This window comes from Chelonoidis abingdonii, chromosome 2 (genome assembly GCF_003597395.2).
Source record: "Chelonoidis abingdonii isolate Lonesome George chromosome 2, CheloAbing_2.0, whole genome shotgun sequence".
Taxonomy (NCBI): Eukaryota; Metazoa; Chordata; order Testudines; family Testudinidae; genus Chelonoidis; species Chelonoidis abingdonii.
The window spans coordinates 265,978,257-265,995,439 of NC_133770.1; the positions used below are offsets into that span (position 1 = coordinate 265,978,257).

Genomic DNA, 17,183 nt, shown 5'->3' on the forward strand with positions numbered 1-17,183 from the left:
CATGGGCTTCTGACTCCTTCATGAAAACCCTAAAGAACACAGCATGGTAGCGGAAGTGGTTGGACATACATGTTGAGTCATGTGGTGTGAACACTGATGAAAAGAAAATGGAGCAACTAAGGGTTCCGGGGAAGCAGCAACTCTCCAGGCATGCAGTGAGCAACTGAAGGAGTTTTGAGCAGCAACTTTAGCCTTTACATGCAGGTGAGTGGAGTCACTGAGAAGCCATGTAAGCAAAAGGTACTCTTTCTAAATATAGTGGGCCTGAGGAGTTATATGTCTATAATAGTCTGTACTTGAGCCAAGCAGAGCAGGCTGATTATTATTTTCTTTAAGAGATATCAATTTCATATGTGGTCACAAAAAGAGGGAAAATCGTTTGAGGAATTTGTAAAGGATCTCAGACTGTTGAATCAATTGTGTAATTTCAGAGGACTCACAAATTCCCTAGTCTGCTCAATGGTCTGTGAGGGGATGTTGGATGGGATGGGAACTGAGTTACTGCAGAGAATTCTTTCCTGGGTGCTGGCTGGTGAGTCTTGCCCACATGCTCAGGGTTTAGCTGATCGCCATATTTGGGGTCGGGAAGGAATTTTCCTCCAGGGCAGATTGGCAGGGGCCCTGGAGGTTTTTCGCCTTCCTCTGTAGCGTGGGGCATGGGTCACTTGCTGGTGGATTCTCTGCACTTGAGGTCTTCAAACCACAATTTTGAGGACTTCAATAAATCAGTCATGGGTTAGGGGTTGTTATAAAAGTGGATGGGTAGGGTTCTGTGGCCTGCTTTGTGCAGGAGGTCAGACTAGATGATCATATTGGTCCCTTCTGACCTACGAGTCTATGAGTCTATAATTAGAGCTCAGATAATCATGGGGATCAGAGAGCTGCAGCTCAGAAAAAGATTGCTGGAGGATCCTGATCTCAAGATAGAAAAAGCAATCAGCATCTGCCAAGCAACAGACCAGGCTGAAGCTTTTGGAGGGAAAGCAAGGCACCGAAATAGTGGACAGGGTAACATATCCACAGATAAAAGAGCAGAGATAGAACAGAAATTCCAGGGAGACATCTATGAAACACAATCAGAAAAAGTCTGGAGAAGACAGCATAAAGAGCTGTACATGCTGTGGTCACAGATATAGTCCGCAGCAGTGTCCCACCTTTCGACAATGTTGCCACAGATGTAAGAGGTGAAAAGTGTTATGCAAGAATTTGCAAACAAAAGGAGTGTGGGTCCAGAAAAAAACACAGTGTACATTTGTTGCACAGAAAGGAGGATCACTACAGTGCACGCAGCAATGAAGAACTTTTCATAGGAATTTTGCAAGAACTAACAGCATCAAATGACTGGACTATTATGCTGGAAACAAATGGAACCTCTGTGACTTTTGAATTGGACAGTGGTGCACAAGCCAGTGTGTAGCAGACTCTATTATAATAGATCTGGAGAAAAAAAACCAAATGTTGACAGCAAGCAGATAACACTTACAGTGGAGTAATGATTCCTACTGTTGGTGAATGTGATCTTGAGGAAAGGTAAAAAATAAAAATGAAAAGATTAAGTTTGTGATAGTTGCAGGGAAATGTGCATCTATATTAGGGTTAAAGATGTGTACGGCGTAGCATGGGTATTGAAAAATGCAAAAGAAGGGCTAGAAATGTTCTCTACTGTCCACAAATGAGTACAGATAAAGTAAAATCCATGAAGGCTTGTGAAACATGCCAATGATACAGAGATAACCAAATAAAATGACCTATGATGGTAGATGAAGACAGTTTGTCACCCTGGTCCAAAGTAGGCATGGGTCTGTTTACTTATGCTGACAAGAATTTATATATTGGTTCTGGATTATTATTCTCATTTTCCAGAAATAACAGGATTTGAGAACACTGAAGCAAAGCATATTATTGTGAGTATCAAATCTATCTTTGCTAGACATGGCATACCAGAAGTGGTCATGTCAGCAAATGGAGTACAATTTGATGGTTATGAGTTCTCATATTTTGCAAGAAAATCGAAGTTTAAGCACATTACATCTAGTCCAAGATGTCCACAATCTTATTGATCCATTCAAGAATCACACTGACCCTCCTCTCCCTTCCTTCTGATCCTTCATGTCAGAATCTCTGGAGGAGGAGTTTGAGCCAGATCCAACGTTTCCAATGGGTATGCCACCCTCCTCACTGTTGAGACAGTTGTTCCATCATCTCACTCTCCACCCAATAACCATAGGCAGCACCAGGAGTTGTTGCAGAGGGTGGCTACAGAAGTCCAGATACCTGCTGAAGAGGTCCAGGACACACACTAGAGATTACTAAACACCCTCCAGCCTTCTAGCCCTTCAAAGGTGGCCTTTCCAGTTAAACAAGCCACTGACATTTCGGTGTGGCACACCTCTGCCTCTTGTGCCCCAAACCTGAAGAAAGCTGAGAAACAATATTTCATGGCAGCTAAAGGGGGCAGCATTTTTATTCACTCATCCAGCACTCAACTCCATAGTTGTGCGAGTGGCTACAGAAAGCTTCAGAAGCAGTTCTCCAAGACTACCCCCACTGATAAAGGTGTTAAATGCTTCAACCTTTTGAGTAGGAAAGTATTCGCAGTCTAGTCTCCAATTTACAGTTAAGTACCAGGCATTGCTAGCAAAATACAATTTCCTGAATTATGCCAAAGTTGCAGACTTTAAAGACAGACTTCCCCAGGTAGACAGGGCCCAGTTTCAAACCCTTATTGATGAAGGCAGGCTAGTGGTGAAGACATCTGGAAGAGGGCACTTGGTTTGGGGGCTTTCATGTAGACATTAACTCATCCCACAGAAGGTTATATATAGACATTCATCCATCCCACGGAAAGTTCTTCAGAGTCCTCATTGGGGAGGACCACTTATAATTCAGAGTACTTCCATTTGGGCTAGCTGCAGCACTTAGAGGCTTCACAAAAGTCCTTTAAGCAGTGGCAGCTTGGATAGGACAAAACAGTTTCACCATCTTTCCATATCTCGGTGACTGGCTTCTGATGGGCACATCCAGCAGGGAAGTCCAGTCGGCAATAGCATTCCTGCTCCATCTTTTCTCTTCCTTAGGAGTCTGGTTCAGCCATGAAAAGTCTACTTTAACCCCTACAAGTTTGATAGGAGGAACCCTGAACTCAACTATAGCAAGAGCCTATCTCCCTACCAAGAGATTCCGTGTTATGAGTGATCTAATAAAACAGGTCACCCTCAGACCGTGGACCTCAGTCAGGGCTTGCCTTTCCCTTCCTCAGCCATGTGGCCTCATGCATCCACGTTATACTATTTGTCAGGTTCCATCTAAGCTGCCTGTATACTTGGCATTAGTTCATCTACTCACCAGAAAAAGACAACATCAATGCCAAAGTAACAATTCCACCAAGGTTTCGGCTTCTCTTGCCTGGTGGACAAAATTGGAGAAAGTTTGGGTGGGTATTTCTTTCCTCACACCTACACCTATAATCACAGATGTCTCCCTTTGAGATTTTGGAGTTCATATGAACAATCACACTGCACAAGGCACCTGGGCTCCTTAAGAGTCCAACAGGCACTGCTTACTTAAAATTTCTGGTGTGTGTGCATACACAGGGATGGTATACAGATAGGGCCCACATATTTTGAAGAACCACCAGTTTCAGGTAAGTGACCTTCATTTATGTTCCCAACAATCAGATTTTTTGTTCATTATTATTTTTTTCACTGCAGAAAAAGCTTCCTGTTTCTCTTTTGCTGGCATCCTCCTCCTTGATCTGTGCTGGTTATACTGTTTTTGGAAAAGTACAAAATTGTATCTTGAACTCTGATGTATTCACACCTTTGTGTACAAGTTTAACTCCTAGTAAAGTTTTTTTAATGCATACCGAGTGCTGTTAGGCAATATTTTCCTGGGAAATTATATAGTCTTAAACATATTTCCCATTCACCATCTTTATTAGCCTAACAGCCAGAATTGGCTGTGAACTCCTGTCCTTTTTTACTTTGCAGTTTCAATTTGCCACACAAATATCAACGAGTTTAATCAAGTATAACAATGTATACACTGCCAATATATCAGTGCTGGCAAACAGGATGAGCCTGCTAGAGAAAACATTTATGTGTAGGTAGGCACCTTGAATAGCTATGATTTCCTGGCAGTTATGCCTTTAAACTAGGATCAGTCTGAGGACTTGTCTACACTACTGGCCAGATCAACAGGCAGCGATCGATTCGGTGGGGGTCAATTTATCGTGTCTAGTATAGACACGATAAATCAACCACCGATCGCTCTAGCAGTACTCCACCTCAACGAGACGTGCAAAGGGAATTGATGAGAGCGCATCTCCCATCGACGCACTGCAGTGAAGACACTGCGGTAAGTAGATCTAAGTACATCAACTTCAGCTAAGTTATTCATGTTGCTGAAGTTGTGTAACTTAGATCGATACCCCCTGTAGTGTAGACCAGCCCTAATTTGTGAGTGCTTGGGCATTATCTTAAGTTATTTATATGTATAGTTTTCCAGAAATCTCCATAGAGAGCTTTGGTTTTTCTTGTTCACAAGTGTTACTAGGAACAGTAACATTTTCAAATAAATACATTTCCATAGCAGATCAATCCATGACATTCCATTGTGCATGTATACAGAAAATATAGGTGAAGTTGATTCTCCTAGCTCAGCCCTACAATACTCTTTCCTACCCTCAGTAACTGCTGCACCCACTGTTATCTGTTAGCACTCCTCCTGTACTTGTTCCCAGCAGGCCAGAGAGCAGCCAAGACAGCATTAATCTGGTTTTGGCTATGCTCAGGAGCCATTCTTTATTTTGAGAAGGAACTCAAAAGCTCATGTCAGCTGCACCAGAAACTTCCCCACCTGAAGAGTAACATCTGCATTTATAGAAGCTTAATCTACATGAAAATTTAAACCAGATCATCCCCCTGAGGTATCATTTGCTTGAAAATGACACAAAATAGAAAAGAACATATTATTTCACCTACAAAACATTATAATTATAAAAATAAGTATAATGCATAAAATAATTGTGCACATTATATATAAAAGGAGAAAAAAGCAAAGCTCAATACCACCTAAGGTTGGTGGTGCTAACCATAGTCATCCCAGAGCTAGAGTTTGTATGGCAAAGAATTCCAATAAAGCTTGTGGTCACCTTCAGCTGTGACCTCTGCATGCAGTTATGTGAGAATGCATCGCCCCACCTCAAGACAGGTGCAGCAATGATTGGAACAAATCAGTGAAGAAGTCAAAGATACCAACATGTTAACAGGTATAAATAAATTTTGTTTTTACATCTATAAGATACAACTGTCTATATAAAGTGTATAATATATTGTACACACAACATGTGCCCCTACCCAACATAAAAAGGAACATTATTAAGGTTGCAAAGTCAAGCACTCAAAAATTTCAAAATGCGAGAATTAAGGTTGTCTGTGCAATCTTAATCCAGTCCCTTTATGCCTATGCATTATGCTACAGTCTTTCATTACATTATCACATACTATATTTTCAGTTGGACCCCAGCCTCATTCAGTGCATAAGATAGACAGTGCTTTATCAATTAGCAGTTATTCAATAGTTATTTTCACTCCATTGTTCAATGTCTGGCTCTAGACCTTAATTACTGCACACTATTCAAATCCTGATCTGAAGACAGAATTATCATGGGAATAGCTGTGGTGCTCATCACAATAATATCTGAGTGTGCTTCACAAACATTAATGAATTTATTTTCACATCAGCCCTGTGAGATGGAGGTGTGTGTGTGGGGTGGGGGGATGGCATTATCGCCATTTCACAGATGAGGAACTGAGGCACAAAGAGATTAAGGTCAAAATGATCCACTAGTTTGGGTGTCCACTTTAAGATGCCTAGTATGTCTGATTGTTCATACTACTTAGCATTACATAACAATTAATATGTTCAAAGCACAGCTCACATTTACTTCAATTCCAGCTGTGAGTGCTCAGCCTTTCTATAATAAGACCATGGGGTCTCAAGTTGGGCACCTGTAGAACACAGAATTAGTGACCACCTATAAGAAGTTTGGTTTAAGTGATATACCCAGCATTGCATAGGATCTTGTTGACAAGGCAGGGATAGAATCCAGTTCCTGAGGGGAGTATTCAGCTGCCTTAAAAATGAGACCCTCCTTTTTCTTTCTGTAATTCCCTGCCTCATTCACTATAGACCTTCCAATTTCTGCAACAGCAGAAGCAGGGATCATGCATACAATCGCTACCTTTATTATGCTCATGGCTCCTTGTAAGATCTGTCTCTCCTTTCCCCCCACTTCTCCCAACCACCCCAGTGGTTACCAGTCTCCTCTTCCAGACCCTGCCCTCCCCCTCTGCTCCTCATATAATCACAGTCTCAATCTCCCCACCTCAACCTCAACTCCTAGTCCCACTTTCCCTCTTCCCCATTCCAGCCTCCTTGTCCCAATCTATTCCTGTAACCTGCAGGACCGGCACCAGGGTTTCTGGCGCCGTAGGCGCCGGGCCATTTCACCGCCCAGCGTGCGGGTCTCACGGCTCCGGTGGAGCTGCCGCGGTCCACCGGAGCCGCCTGCCGCCCCCCGGCAAAATGCTGCCCCCCCCATAATGCTGGTGCCCTAGGTGACTGCCTAAGTCACCTAAATGAAAGCGCCGGCCCTGGTAACCTGCCCCTCTCAGTCCTTCTCTTCTCCCTCAGCATTCCAATCAGGCAGCTTCCTCCTCCATGCCGCCTGGGCCCAGCAGAGGGGGCTTTGAAAACACATGCGAAATTGGCTCCTTGCTCTCAGTTCTGATGCTTGGTCTGGCCTGCAGCAACCCAGAGCAGGGAAAATCCTGCTCTGGTGTGTTGGTGGTAGCAGCAGGGGCAATCCATATAGTACTCTTTTGTTAGTCCAGAGTGATATTGACAGTGCCCTCACCCGCAGAGCTCTCTGCTTGGGAGTGATGTGGTGAGGCAGAACCTCCCTAGTGACCTGTCTGTGAGTGGATGGGGGTTTCCAAGACATCTTTTCGGTCAGGGACAGCCCCTCTCAGAGCCCTTTGCTGAAGGAGACACAGTGACTCCTCTAGTTGGATGGTGAGAAGTGGGCACTTCACAACAGAGCCTACTGCATGTAGGATAGAGTAACACCTTTCCCAGGACTATCTGTTGAAGGGTGGGTTGTAAAGGTGGCACCCCACAGACTAAGGCCACCTTTGCTGTAGTATTGTCAGTAAAGCCCTCCCCACCCAACTGTCCAACTTGAATGAACGTCAATCCTCAGTTTGGGGGAAGGTTGCTAGAGCCCTCTGAATTGAGTGGTTGGGGGAACAGCCCTCTAGAGCTTTCTGTGTGAGCTGAAGATGTTGAAGGTAGCACTGCTCCCTCCGTCTTCTGTTTGGAGTAGTCATAGAGCCACCTAACTGGGAGTACAAAGGTGTCTCCACGAAGCTTCTTAGTGAGCTGGAGGCCCCCTCTTCCCCTGAAGAGAAATTTTAGAGGAAATGTAAGTGGAAAACAGAGGCCTTCTCCTTCCTTTGAGCATCCATTTGAATATCACTGGCTGATGTTAGACACCATAGTCATGGACTGGGGAGGAGAGAGGCCCTGGCCTACCAGAAAATAAGTAGAGTGTTTGTGGTCATGTCCTACCAAACTCACTGAAGTACTGGGAACTACAGAAGCCTAAGCCAACCTTTTGTGTTTTTGTCATATGACCTGAGAAGTGTGCCAGCTGCCAAGGCCTATCTCTGGTTGCCTAAAGACTAGGCGCTGTGGTGCTAGCTGAGGTGCCCCTTCACCTGGCCTAACCAAAGAGGGTGAGTTGGGATCAGCAGAGGTAGAGTCAGCCCCCAATCTCCTGCCCATTAAGAGTTGTGGTGGTGGCAGCTCCCATCACAAGATTTACCTCCGCTGGGATGTGTCTGTGCCTGGAAATGGGCTGCTATGGTGGGTGTGAGTGACAGGAATGAGTATTCCCCTCCCTGGCTTTAGTAGGTGCCACTAATAGCTGCTGCTTCCTCTAAAACCTCTAGATCTTCTTCTGTCTGGAAGAGACTTTCTTGTACAGAGCCTGTCTGAATGATGTCACAGTGATGTTATCACACTATCATGTGATACCCTGATTATTTTTAATACTTAATCCTGCTATGGCTACACCATTTACCCCTGAAAGAGTGCAATGGTCTAATGTAGATATGCCCTGTATGTGAGCAATATATATTTAGAAGCATAATGTTTAGGATGGAATGTCTAAATAGCAGTTTGTTATGAGCTTCTAATACCTGCAGTTAAAAGGATACTCCGTGGCTACTATAGCTCTGAGATTAATTAATAATAAATACAACTTGTACAGCTAAATAAAATATTTTTTGGCCTGTTGGTTTCGTTATTATGCTGAGTTGGATTGAGGAGTGAATCATCATAATGAAACATTCACCCACCCTTTCATCTGTTTGTGGAAGCTCCTGAGAACTGAACATAAACATGCCTCCAAAATTATTCTGAATATCATTTGAACAGACCCATAATGCCTATGGCTTCATTCCATAGTCTTTCCTTCCCAACAGGATATGAAACATTCATTCATTGTGAATAGAGCCCTTAGAAATGGAAAATTTTTTAAAGACCCCATGTAACTAAATACCATACAGCGGAACCCAAAACTACAAAAGGAACATAATTTTAAACAGTTCACTACTTGGAAATCAATGAGAATGAAGTAATATGCATATATATTTGTTTTTTTAATGAAATAACTTTTGCTACACATTGAAGTTATTACAGTGTATCGTTTCATTTTTCTGCCTGACTACAATTTACAAAATGGAATACAAATTATCTATGTTTTAATAGTCAATAAAATCATCACAGTTGAGGGGTTGAAGAGTAAAATGCATATTGGGAGGAGGAATAGTGTGCTAGATGGTTAAAGAAATTAGCTGACTAATGCATATTTTCTCGTTACAGATAAAGCTGTGGTATGACAAGGTTGGTCATCAGTTGATAGTCACAATACTGGGAGCAAAGGATCTTCCTTCAAGGGAAGATGGGAGGCCAAGGAATCCTTATGTTAAAATTTACTTTCTTCCAGACAGAAGGTAGGGTCAAGGGAAAAGTAAGGGATATGTTAGTAGAAGTTAAAATAGATATTCAGATAGCATGCAGAGTTGAAAAGAGATTGCTAGCTAATACTGGTCATACATGAGATCTTATAGAATAGTCTTAAAGAATGGAATTTAGCAACTGAACATGTTATATAACAGTGAAGAATGGGTTTTACATTTCTTTGAATACTATTTTCTGTTGATAAAATAATCTAACTGAAGTTAATTTGATTAACTATTAAGTGGAAAACTAAAGATAAACCCTGTCTGCAATCCATGAGGAGCTGTTGTTTGCAAATTCTGTTGTTAATATTTTAAGGCCATATTATCTGGTAGGTTATTCGTGTGTAGGGAACAGGAAATTCCACAGATATAGATTCATTGAGTTTCTGACTGATAATTTCTTCAAGACATTCATTGTCCCCCCCATCCCCATCCCCACAGCAAAACAGGAAGAGGTCTTGGCATCCAAACACCACGAGTCTAAAATTGTGGTACTGACAAGTTAATTCTGATGAGGACCCAAACCTGTGACATGCTGAGAACCCTCAGCTCTAACTGTAGGCCCTTCTCACTGCACAGTATTGATATTAACTTACACCAGTAATCCCCATGGCATTTAGGAGAAGATGGTGTGATGGGGCCTTTACCGTCCCTGCCCCCTTTTATCTCAGTGCTTGATTCTGTGAATGTAGTTGTTTCCATTGGGTCAGAGGGAAGGGGAACAGTTAGAGGAGTCCCTCTGACTGGAACTACTCATTTGTGTTTCCTCTGCTCTTGTTGGCAGAGGGGAACATTTGGCTTTATTTTATGTCAAGTATCAGAGGGGTAGCCGTGTTAGTCTGGATCTGTGAAAGCAGCAGAGAATCCTGTGGCACCTTATAGACTAACAGACGTTTTGGAGCGTGAGCTTTCGTGGGTGAATACCCACTTCGTCAGACGCAGGTAGTTGGAAATTTCCAGGGGCAGGTATATATTATGCTAGCAAGCAAGCTAGAGATAACGAGGTTAGTTCAGTCAGGGAGGGTGAGGCCCTGTTCTAGCAGTAGAGTGTTGAAACCAAGGGAGGAAAACTGGTTCTGTAATTGGCAAGCCATTCACAGTCTTTGTTGAGTCCAGAGCTGATAGTGTCAAATTTGCAAATGAACTGAAGCTCAGCAGTTTCTCTTTGAAGTCTGGTCCTGAAGTTTTTTTGCTGCAGGATAGCCACCTTAAGGTCTGCTATATTGTGGCCAGGGAGGTTTAAGTGCTCTCCTACAGTTTTTGTATATTGCCATCCTGATATCTGATTTGTGTCCATTTATCCTTTTCCGTAGTGACTGTCCAGTTTGGCCGATGTACATAGCAGAGGGGCATTGCTGGCATATGATGGCGTATATTACATTGGTGACGTGCAGGTGAATGAACCCAGTGATGTATGGCTGATCTGGTTAGGTCCTATGATGTGTCGCTGGTGTAGATATGTGGCCAGAGTTGGCATCGAGTTTGTTGCATGGATTGGTTCCTGAGCTAAGTTACTATGGTACGTGTTGCAGTTGCTGGTGAGAAACGTTTCAGGTTGGCACGTTGTCTGTGGCAAGGATTGGCCTGCCACCCAAGATCCGTGAAAGTGTGGGATCATTGTCCAGGATGGGTTGTAGATTCCTGATGATGCGTTGGAGGTTTTAGCTGGGGGCTGTAAGTGATGGCCAGTGGAGTCCTGTTGGTTTCTTTCTTGGTTTGTTTTGCAGTAGGAGGCTTCTGGGTACACGTCTGGCCTGTTGATCTGTTTCCTTATTTCCTCATGCGGGTATTGTAGTTTTGAGAATGCTTGGTGGAGATTTTGTGGTGTTGGTCTCTGTCTGAGGGGTTAGAGCAGATGCGGTCGTACCTTCAGTGGCTTGCTGTAGACAATGGATCGTGTGATGCTGCCGGGATGGAAGCTGGAGGCATTAAGGTAGGCGTAAGCGGTCGGTAGGTTTTGAGTATAGAGTGGTGTTATGTGACCATCACTATTTGCACGTGGTGTCTAGAAAGTGGATCTCCTGTGTAGATTGGTCCAGGCTAGGTGTGTGGGGTGAAGTTGGTTGAAATCGTGGTGGAATTTTTCTAGGTCTCTTCCAATGGGTCCAGATGATGAGATGTCATCAATGTAGTGTAGGTAGAGAAGGGGCGTGAGTAGACGAGAGCTGAGGAAGCGTTGTTCCAGGTCACCATAAAAATATTGCGTATGTGGGGCCATGGGGTGCCATAGCAGTCCATGATCTGGAGGTATATATTGTCATCAAACTTGAAATATGTTGTGGTGTAGTATAAAGCACAGAGCTCAGCAGCCAGTTGTGTACTGTGCATCATCAGGGATACTGTTCTTAACAGCTGTATTCCATCTGTGTGTGGGTGTTTGTGTAGAGAGCCTCTACATCCATGGTGGCTAGGATGGTGTTTTCTGGGAGGTGACCAATGCGTTGTAGTTTCCTCAGGAAATCAGTGGTGTCACGGAGATAGCTGGAGGTGCTGGTGGCATGGGTCTGAGTAGGAGAGTCCACATATCCAGACAGTCCCTCAGTGAGGAGCAATGCCCGAGATGATGGCGGCGTCCAGGATTTCCGGGTTTGTGGATCTTGGGTAGTAGATAGAATAAACCTGGTCGGGGCTCTAAGGGTATGCTGATTGTTCTGGTGTTAGTGTAGGGAGTGTCCTGAGTAGATGGCCAGTTTCTTAGTGTATTCCTCAGTGGGATCTGAGGGAAGTGGCCTGTAGAATTTGGTATTGGAGGTTGTCTGGCGGTCCTTCTGGTAGTCAGACCTGTTCATGATGACACAGCACCTCCTTTATCAGCCTCTTGATGAAATGTCAGGGTGGTTTTGAGCTGTGGTGGCATTGCGTTCTGCAGACTTAGGTTGATGGAGCAAGCGGTGTTGTTTTTCCACGATTTCTGCCTGTGCACGCGGCGGAAGCATTCAATGTATAGGTCAGACTGTCATTTCGGCCCTCAGGAGAGTCCATGTGGAGTTCTTCTTTCTTGTGCTTGGTGGGTGGGTACCTGTGTATCGGTGCACTGTTCGTGTTGTCCTGGAAGTATTCTTTGAGTCGCAGACGGCGAAAGTGGCTTCCAGATCGGCCACAGAACTGTATCATGTTGGTGGGGGTGGCAGGGCAGAAAGAGAGTCCCGAGATATGGACAGACTTTCTTCTGGCATCATAGCCAGCAATGCCCCTCTGCTATGTACATCGGCCAAACTGGACAGTCACTATGGAAAAGGATAAATGGACACAAATCAGATATCAGGAATGGCAATATACAAAAACCTGTAGGAGAGCACTCAACCTCCCTGGCCACACTATAGCAGACCTTAAAGGTGGCTATCCTGCAGAAAAAACATTCAGGACCAGACTTCAAAGAGAAATGCTGAGCTTCAGTTCATTTGCAAAATTTGACACTATCAGCTCTGGACTCAACAAAGACTGTGAATGGCTTTGCCATTACAGAACACAGTTTTCTCCTCCCTGGTTTTCACACCCTCTATGCTAGAACAGGCTCTACTCTCCTTGACTGAACTAACCTCGGTTATCTCTAGCTTGCTTGCTGCAATATTGAGCTTGCCCTGAATCACTTACCTGCGTCTGACGAAGTGGGTATTCACCCACGAAAGCTCACGCTCCAAAACGTCTGTTAGTCTATAAGGTGCCACAGGATTCTCTGCTGCTTTATTTTATGGTATGTTGTGAAATATAGCAGAGGTTTGCTGTAAATTGTGGAATCAGTATATAAAAAACATTGATGGAGTGATAGAATAATATACATCTTTAAAATAAGTATTTTTACTGCTTTTGTTTGTTATCCTGTATATAAATGTTTCCCAGCCTGGAGATTCTGCCTTCCTATTCATCTCTCTTCAGTCTTGTCTGGGGAGAGCCAGTTAACCTTAAATATTTAATTACAAAGAATTGTCTAATCATGAAAGGTGCTAAGTACCTTCAGTTTCCATTGATTTCAATAGGAATTGAGGGTGCTCAGCTCCTTGCAAGATTGCCCTTTTCATCTTCACCATATTCAGTATGGTAAAGTACCCTGAAATAGGATAAAATGGTGAAGTTAGCTGAAGAAGAATGGTTTATCCATTTTATGTCAACTTGGATACTGTGATATCTTTTATGCGTTGCTGTATTTCAAAAGCTTTTTTACAAAAAGATCCTGGTTAGGCCTCTTTACCTTATAGGTTTTTAAACCATTGGCCTAATAAAATATACTGGTCTAGATCCTCAGCTCATGCAAATTGGCATAGTATCACTGAAGACAATTGAGTAGGCAAAAATCTGCGCAAGCTGGGGTTCAGATTGTTTTATTATATTTATCTTGTCCACTTTTTTGAAGATCAATATTCCTACCAATAATTTCTGTTTTCATAGGGTTAGATAATTAGAGCTTTTATCGTGCAATGAGATATGGGCAGAAAGACCCCTGTACCCTAGGTTGGAAAAGGATGGTCAGGTGATGAAAAGAAGAAAAAAATCCCCAAATATAATATAAACTAAATGGAAATATATTATTAAAATAAAATAATGTATACAATACCAATAATAATATATTTTGGAATTTTACTATGATTTGGTAATGTTTTACAAGAAATACTTTGTGTTATTCTTTTTATTTTCTTTTATGTGAGGAATGTAGAATTTTTCCTTTAATTATTCCTGGTATTTCCTCTCATATATAAAAGAAACAGCAGTTTGTCTTATTGAATTAGTTTTCTTCTGACAGCCAAATTGCTTTTTCTCTCCTCTGAAGAATAAACCTAGTAGGCTAAAATAAATCTCTTGTGCATAGAAAAGTAGCCTGCTAGAGGAAAAGTGCAGTTAAACAACTCAAGTATTTAATTATGTGAGCATGTGAAGCTCTGACTAAACAAATTTCACTGGAAAAACATGTCCAACGTAACTTAGTTCTCTATGGTGAACAAATCTTGAGTGTTGAAATACACAATTAAAATTCTTTATTTTAACAATATGGATAAAATTCAACTAGACAGTTAACATGTTGTTCCAACATCTAGCTACTAGGAGTTTACAGATAACACAATTGTTATCCATATAATTAGTATGTTATACTTAGAGTATTTGCAAATGTGCCAGTATCTTCATTATATTGTTAAAAATATATAAATTAGTACCAGGCTGGCTCTAGGGTTTTTGCCGCCCCAAGCAGGAAAAAAAAAAAGCTGTGATCATGATCTGCAGGTCTGTCGCTGCCGCTTCAGTCTTCGGTGGCAATTCAGCGGTTGGTTCTTCACTCTGAGAGGGACCGAGGGATCGGCTGCTGAATTTCTGCTGAAGAGCCCGATGTGCCGCCCCTCTCCATTGGCTGCCCCAAGCACTTGCTTGCTGGGCTGATGCCTGGAGCCAGTCCTTAGTACAGCAGTTGAATGATGCAAAAACCCAGCAAGTTTTAAACTAATGAATTTTGTAAATACACTTCATGAATACAAAACTGTAAATTATGACCAGTCCCAGGTCCTAATCTTTTTTTCATCAGAAACTCCTTATTCTGATGTCCTTCTGGTTTATTGTTAGTCTTTCAAACTACACACAAATTACCACTGTTCTAAGACATCATGCATTTAACAAAATGCTTAGTACAATGTACTAGGTTTTGGAAGTCTTTAATGTTTAAATTGCTCTTTGCAGTGATAAAAACAAAAGAAGAACAAAAACAGTAAAGAAAACATTGGAACCCAAATGGAACCAAACATTCATTTATTCTCCAGTTCATCGAAGAGAATTTCGAGAACGAATGTTGGAGATTACCCTTTGGGACCAAGCACGAGTTCGTGAGGAAGAAAGTGAATTTTTAGGAGAGGTATTTGGCACTGTTTTGACTCTTCATAATTAATCAGTAGTTTGAGGACTTTGTCAATAGTACATGGATGAGTGATGATTTCCTTGGCTCTTGTGAATAAAATATTTTTATCTGATGTAAACAAAAAAGCTGACACTTTTGCACGTATTAGACTGCTTAATAGTACCTCTTCCTAAAAGTTACCTGAAATGTGTTATGTAATATTGGTATCAGATACATTCTTTAATTGTTCTATCTTAATAACAGCATGCACATAGTTTCAAAAAGTCATATTATTTGAGGATTGTTGATAATGGTCCAAATTTTTCCCTGGCATAACTTTACCGAAGATGTTGAAATATGATTGTTTATTAATTTATCCCAAGATGTTTAGATGCTGTTCAGATTGTCATTAAGTTGCTAAGATTGCTATTAAAGCTAGACGTGTTTGTCTTATTTGATGTCAAGATTTGTTACAAGTACTATATTCGTAAGTGTTTGATGGCTCATTTTGAATTTCAAATCTGTATGTTAACATTAAAAGAATGAATAGAATAAAATGTATAGAAATACCTATTTTAAAATAGTGTTCCACTGTAGCACCTCCGCTTGTTTCTTTTGTAGATTCTTATTGAGCTAGAGACAGCACTATTAGACGATGAACCTCACTGGTACAAACTTCAGACACATGATGTTTCCTCATTGCCACTTCCCCATCCCTCACCATATTTGCCACGCAGACAGCTACATGGTGAAAGCCCTACACGGAGGTTACAAAGTAGGTTATTAATATTATTAATGCCATGTGTATCTCATCTAAATTAGTGTGTACAGTATGTTACATTCTAAGCTAAAGATTTGTAAAAGCAGAAGTTGAGATTGTGTGTTTGTTTTTCATTGCCATTAATCAGTGCCTTTTGATTGCCAGTGAGCATCTGGCAATCAATGCTAACGCCGAATGACAATGATATTCTTTCTTAAAATATATGAGCCAGATCCTCAGCTGAAGGAAATTAATTTAGTCAATGAAATTATGCCACTTTTCACCAGCTGAGGACCTTGTAATCTGCTTGTACACCCAAAGTGAAAGCACAGTAACTTTGTCTTCTAAACCTTTTTTTAAAAATGAAGCACAATGACTTGTACGTAACTTTGCATGTATTGAATTTAATACAATTGTTTATTACTGCCTTTTGATACTATCACTACAGTAAAAAGAGCATGTTCAACATTTTGTTAAATTCTGACAATTCTAAATTGTCAGACCATTTGCCATGCAAAAGTTTTTTTTGATTTTGCAAGTAAAAGTGTGCTTCATAACTCTGTTTTGCATAGTACAATATTAGAGGTCAATGGTAGGTTGAAGTAAATAGCAGAAGTGGTAACAAAAGAACTTACGTTGAGTTGGTAGAGGAAAATGTAATTGGGTACTTAAGGCAGAAAATAAGTGGTATGACCAAATCTTGTTTAATTGCCTTCTTTCTTTTTACCATTTAAATTATTTTACTGAGTCAAATATCAGAGGGGCAGCCATTTTAATCTGGATCTATAAAAAGCGACACAGAGTCCAGTGGCACCTTATAGACTAACAGAAGTATTGGAGCATAAGCTTTTGTGGGTGAATACCCACTTCGTCAGACACATGTGGTCACCACATGCATCTGACGAAGTGGATATTCACCCACGAAAGCTTATGCTCCAATACTTCTGTTAGTCTATAAGGTGCACAGGACTCATTGTCACTATTTATTGAGTCAGTGTTTCGAAGTTGTGCTTTGTGATTTACCCTTACAAAATTTCTGTAGGCATTGTAAAATATCCTTTGTAAGTCCTAGAGATATTTTTGTACAAAAAATTTTAAATCAATTTATAAGATTTTTTTTGTTCACGTTCTCTCTCTCTCTCTCTCCCTCCATGCACATATTTGCGTACCTTGAAAAGATAATTATTTTTTAAATTTTGTTTTTGACAGTGGAGCCCAAACAACGTTCAGTATATTATAAACACCACATGGATTGTCCAGTAATTAAGCTCGTAAACATAAGTATTTGTAATAGTTGTCTACTTTGAGGTTGTGCAGCTGATTATGAGAGGAATTGGAATGCTCCATATCATAATATTCTGAAATTGATAAACTATTGCATCAAGTTGTGATATATAACTTTCTACCAGTGAGATTATCATTATACTTAGTCAGATTTTCTTTTTCTGACTGACAGATGAGGCTCTCCTTTTCAATCCAGTATCCTTCTCAGTAGCTATGTTGTTGTTTTTGACAAATT

The 17,183-nt window shown here is 41.4% G+C and overlaps 1 protein-coding gene across 22 annotated transcripts in view; it reads left to right on the plus strand.

The window, feature by feature from the left end:
• Positions 1-17,183, plus strand: part of RIMS2 (regulating synaptic membrane exocytosis 2) — an 848,125-nt gene that overhangs the window by 546,121 nt on the left and 284,821 nt on the right. For all 22 annotated transcript variants that reach the window (XM_075063174.1, XM_075063172.1, XM_075063173.1 and 19 more), the window contains 3 exons: positions 8,950-9,080; positions 14,751-14,922; positions 15,526-15,679. In XM_075063174.1, the coding sequence (XP_074919275.1) occupies positions 8,950-9,080; positions 14,751-14,922; positions 15,526-15,679 (457 nt within the window). The remainder of the gene's footprint in view (positions 1-8,949; positions 9,081-14,750; positions 14,923-15,525; positions 15,680-17,183) is intronic.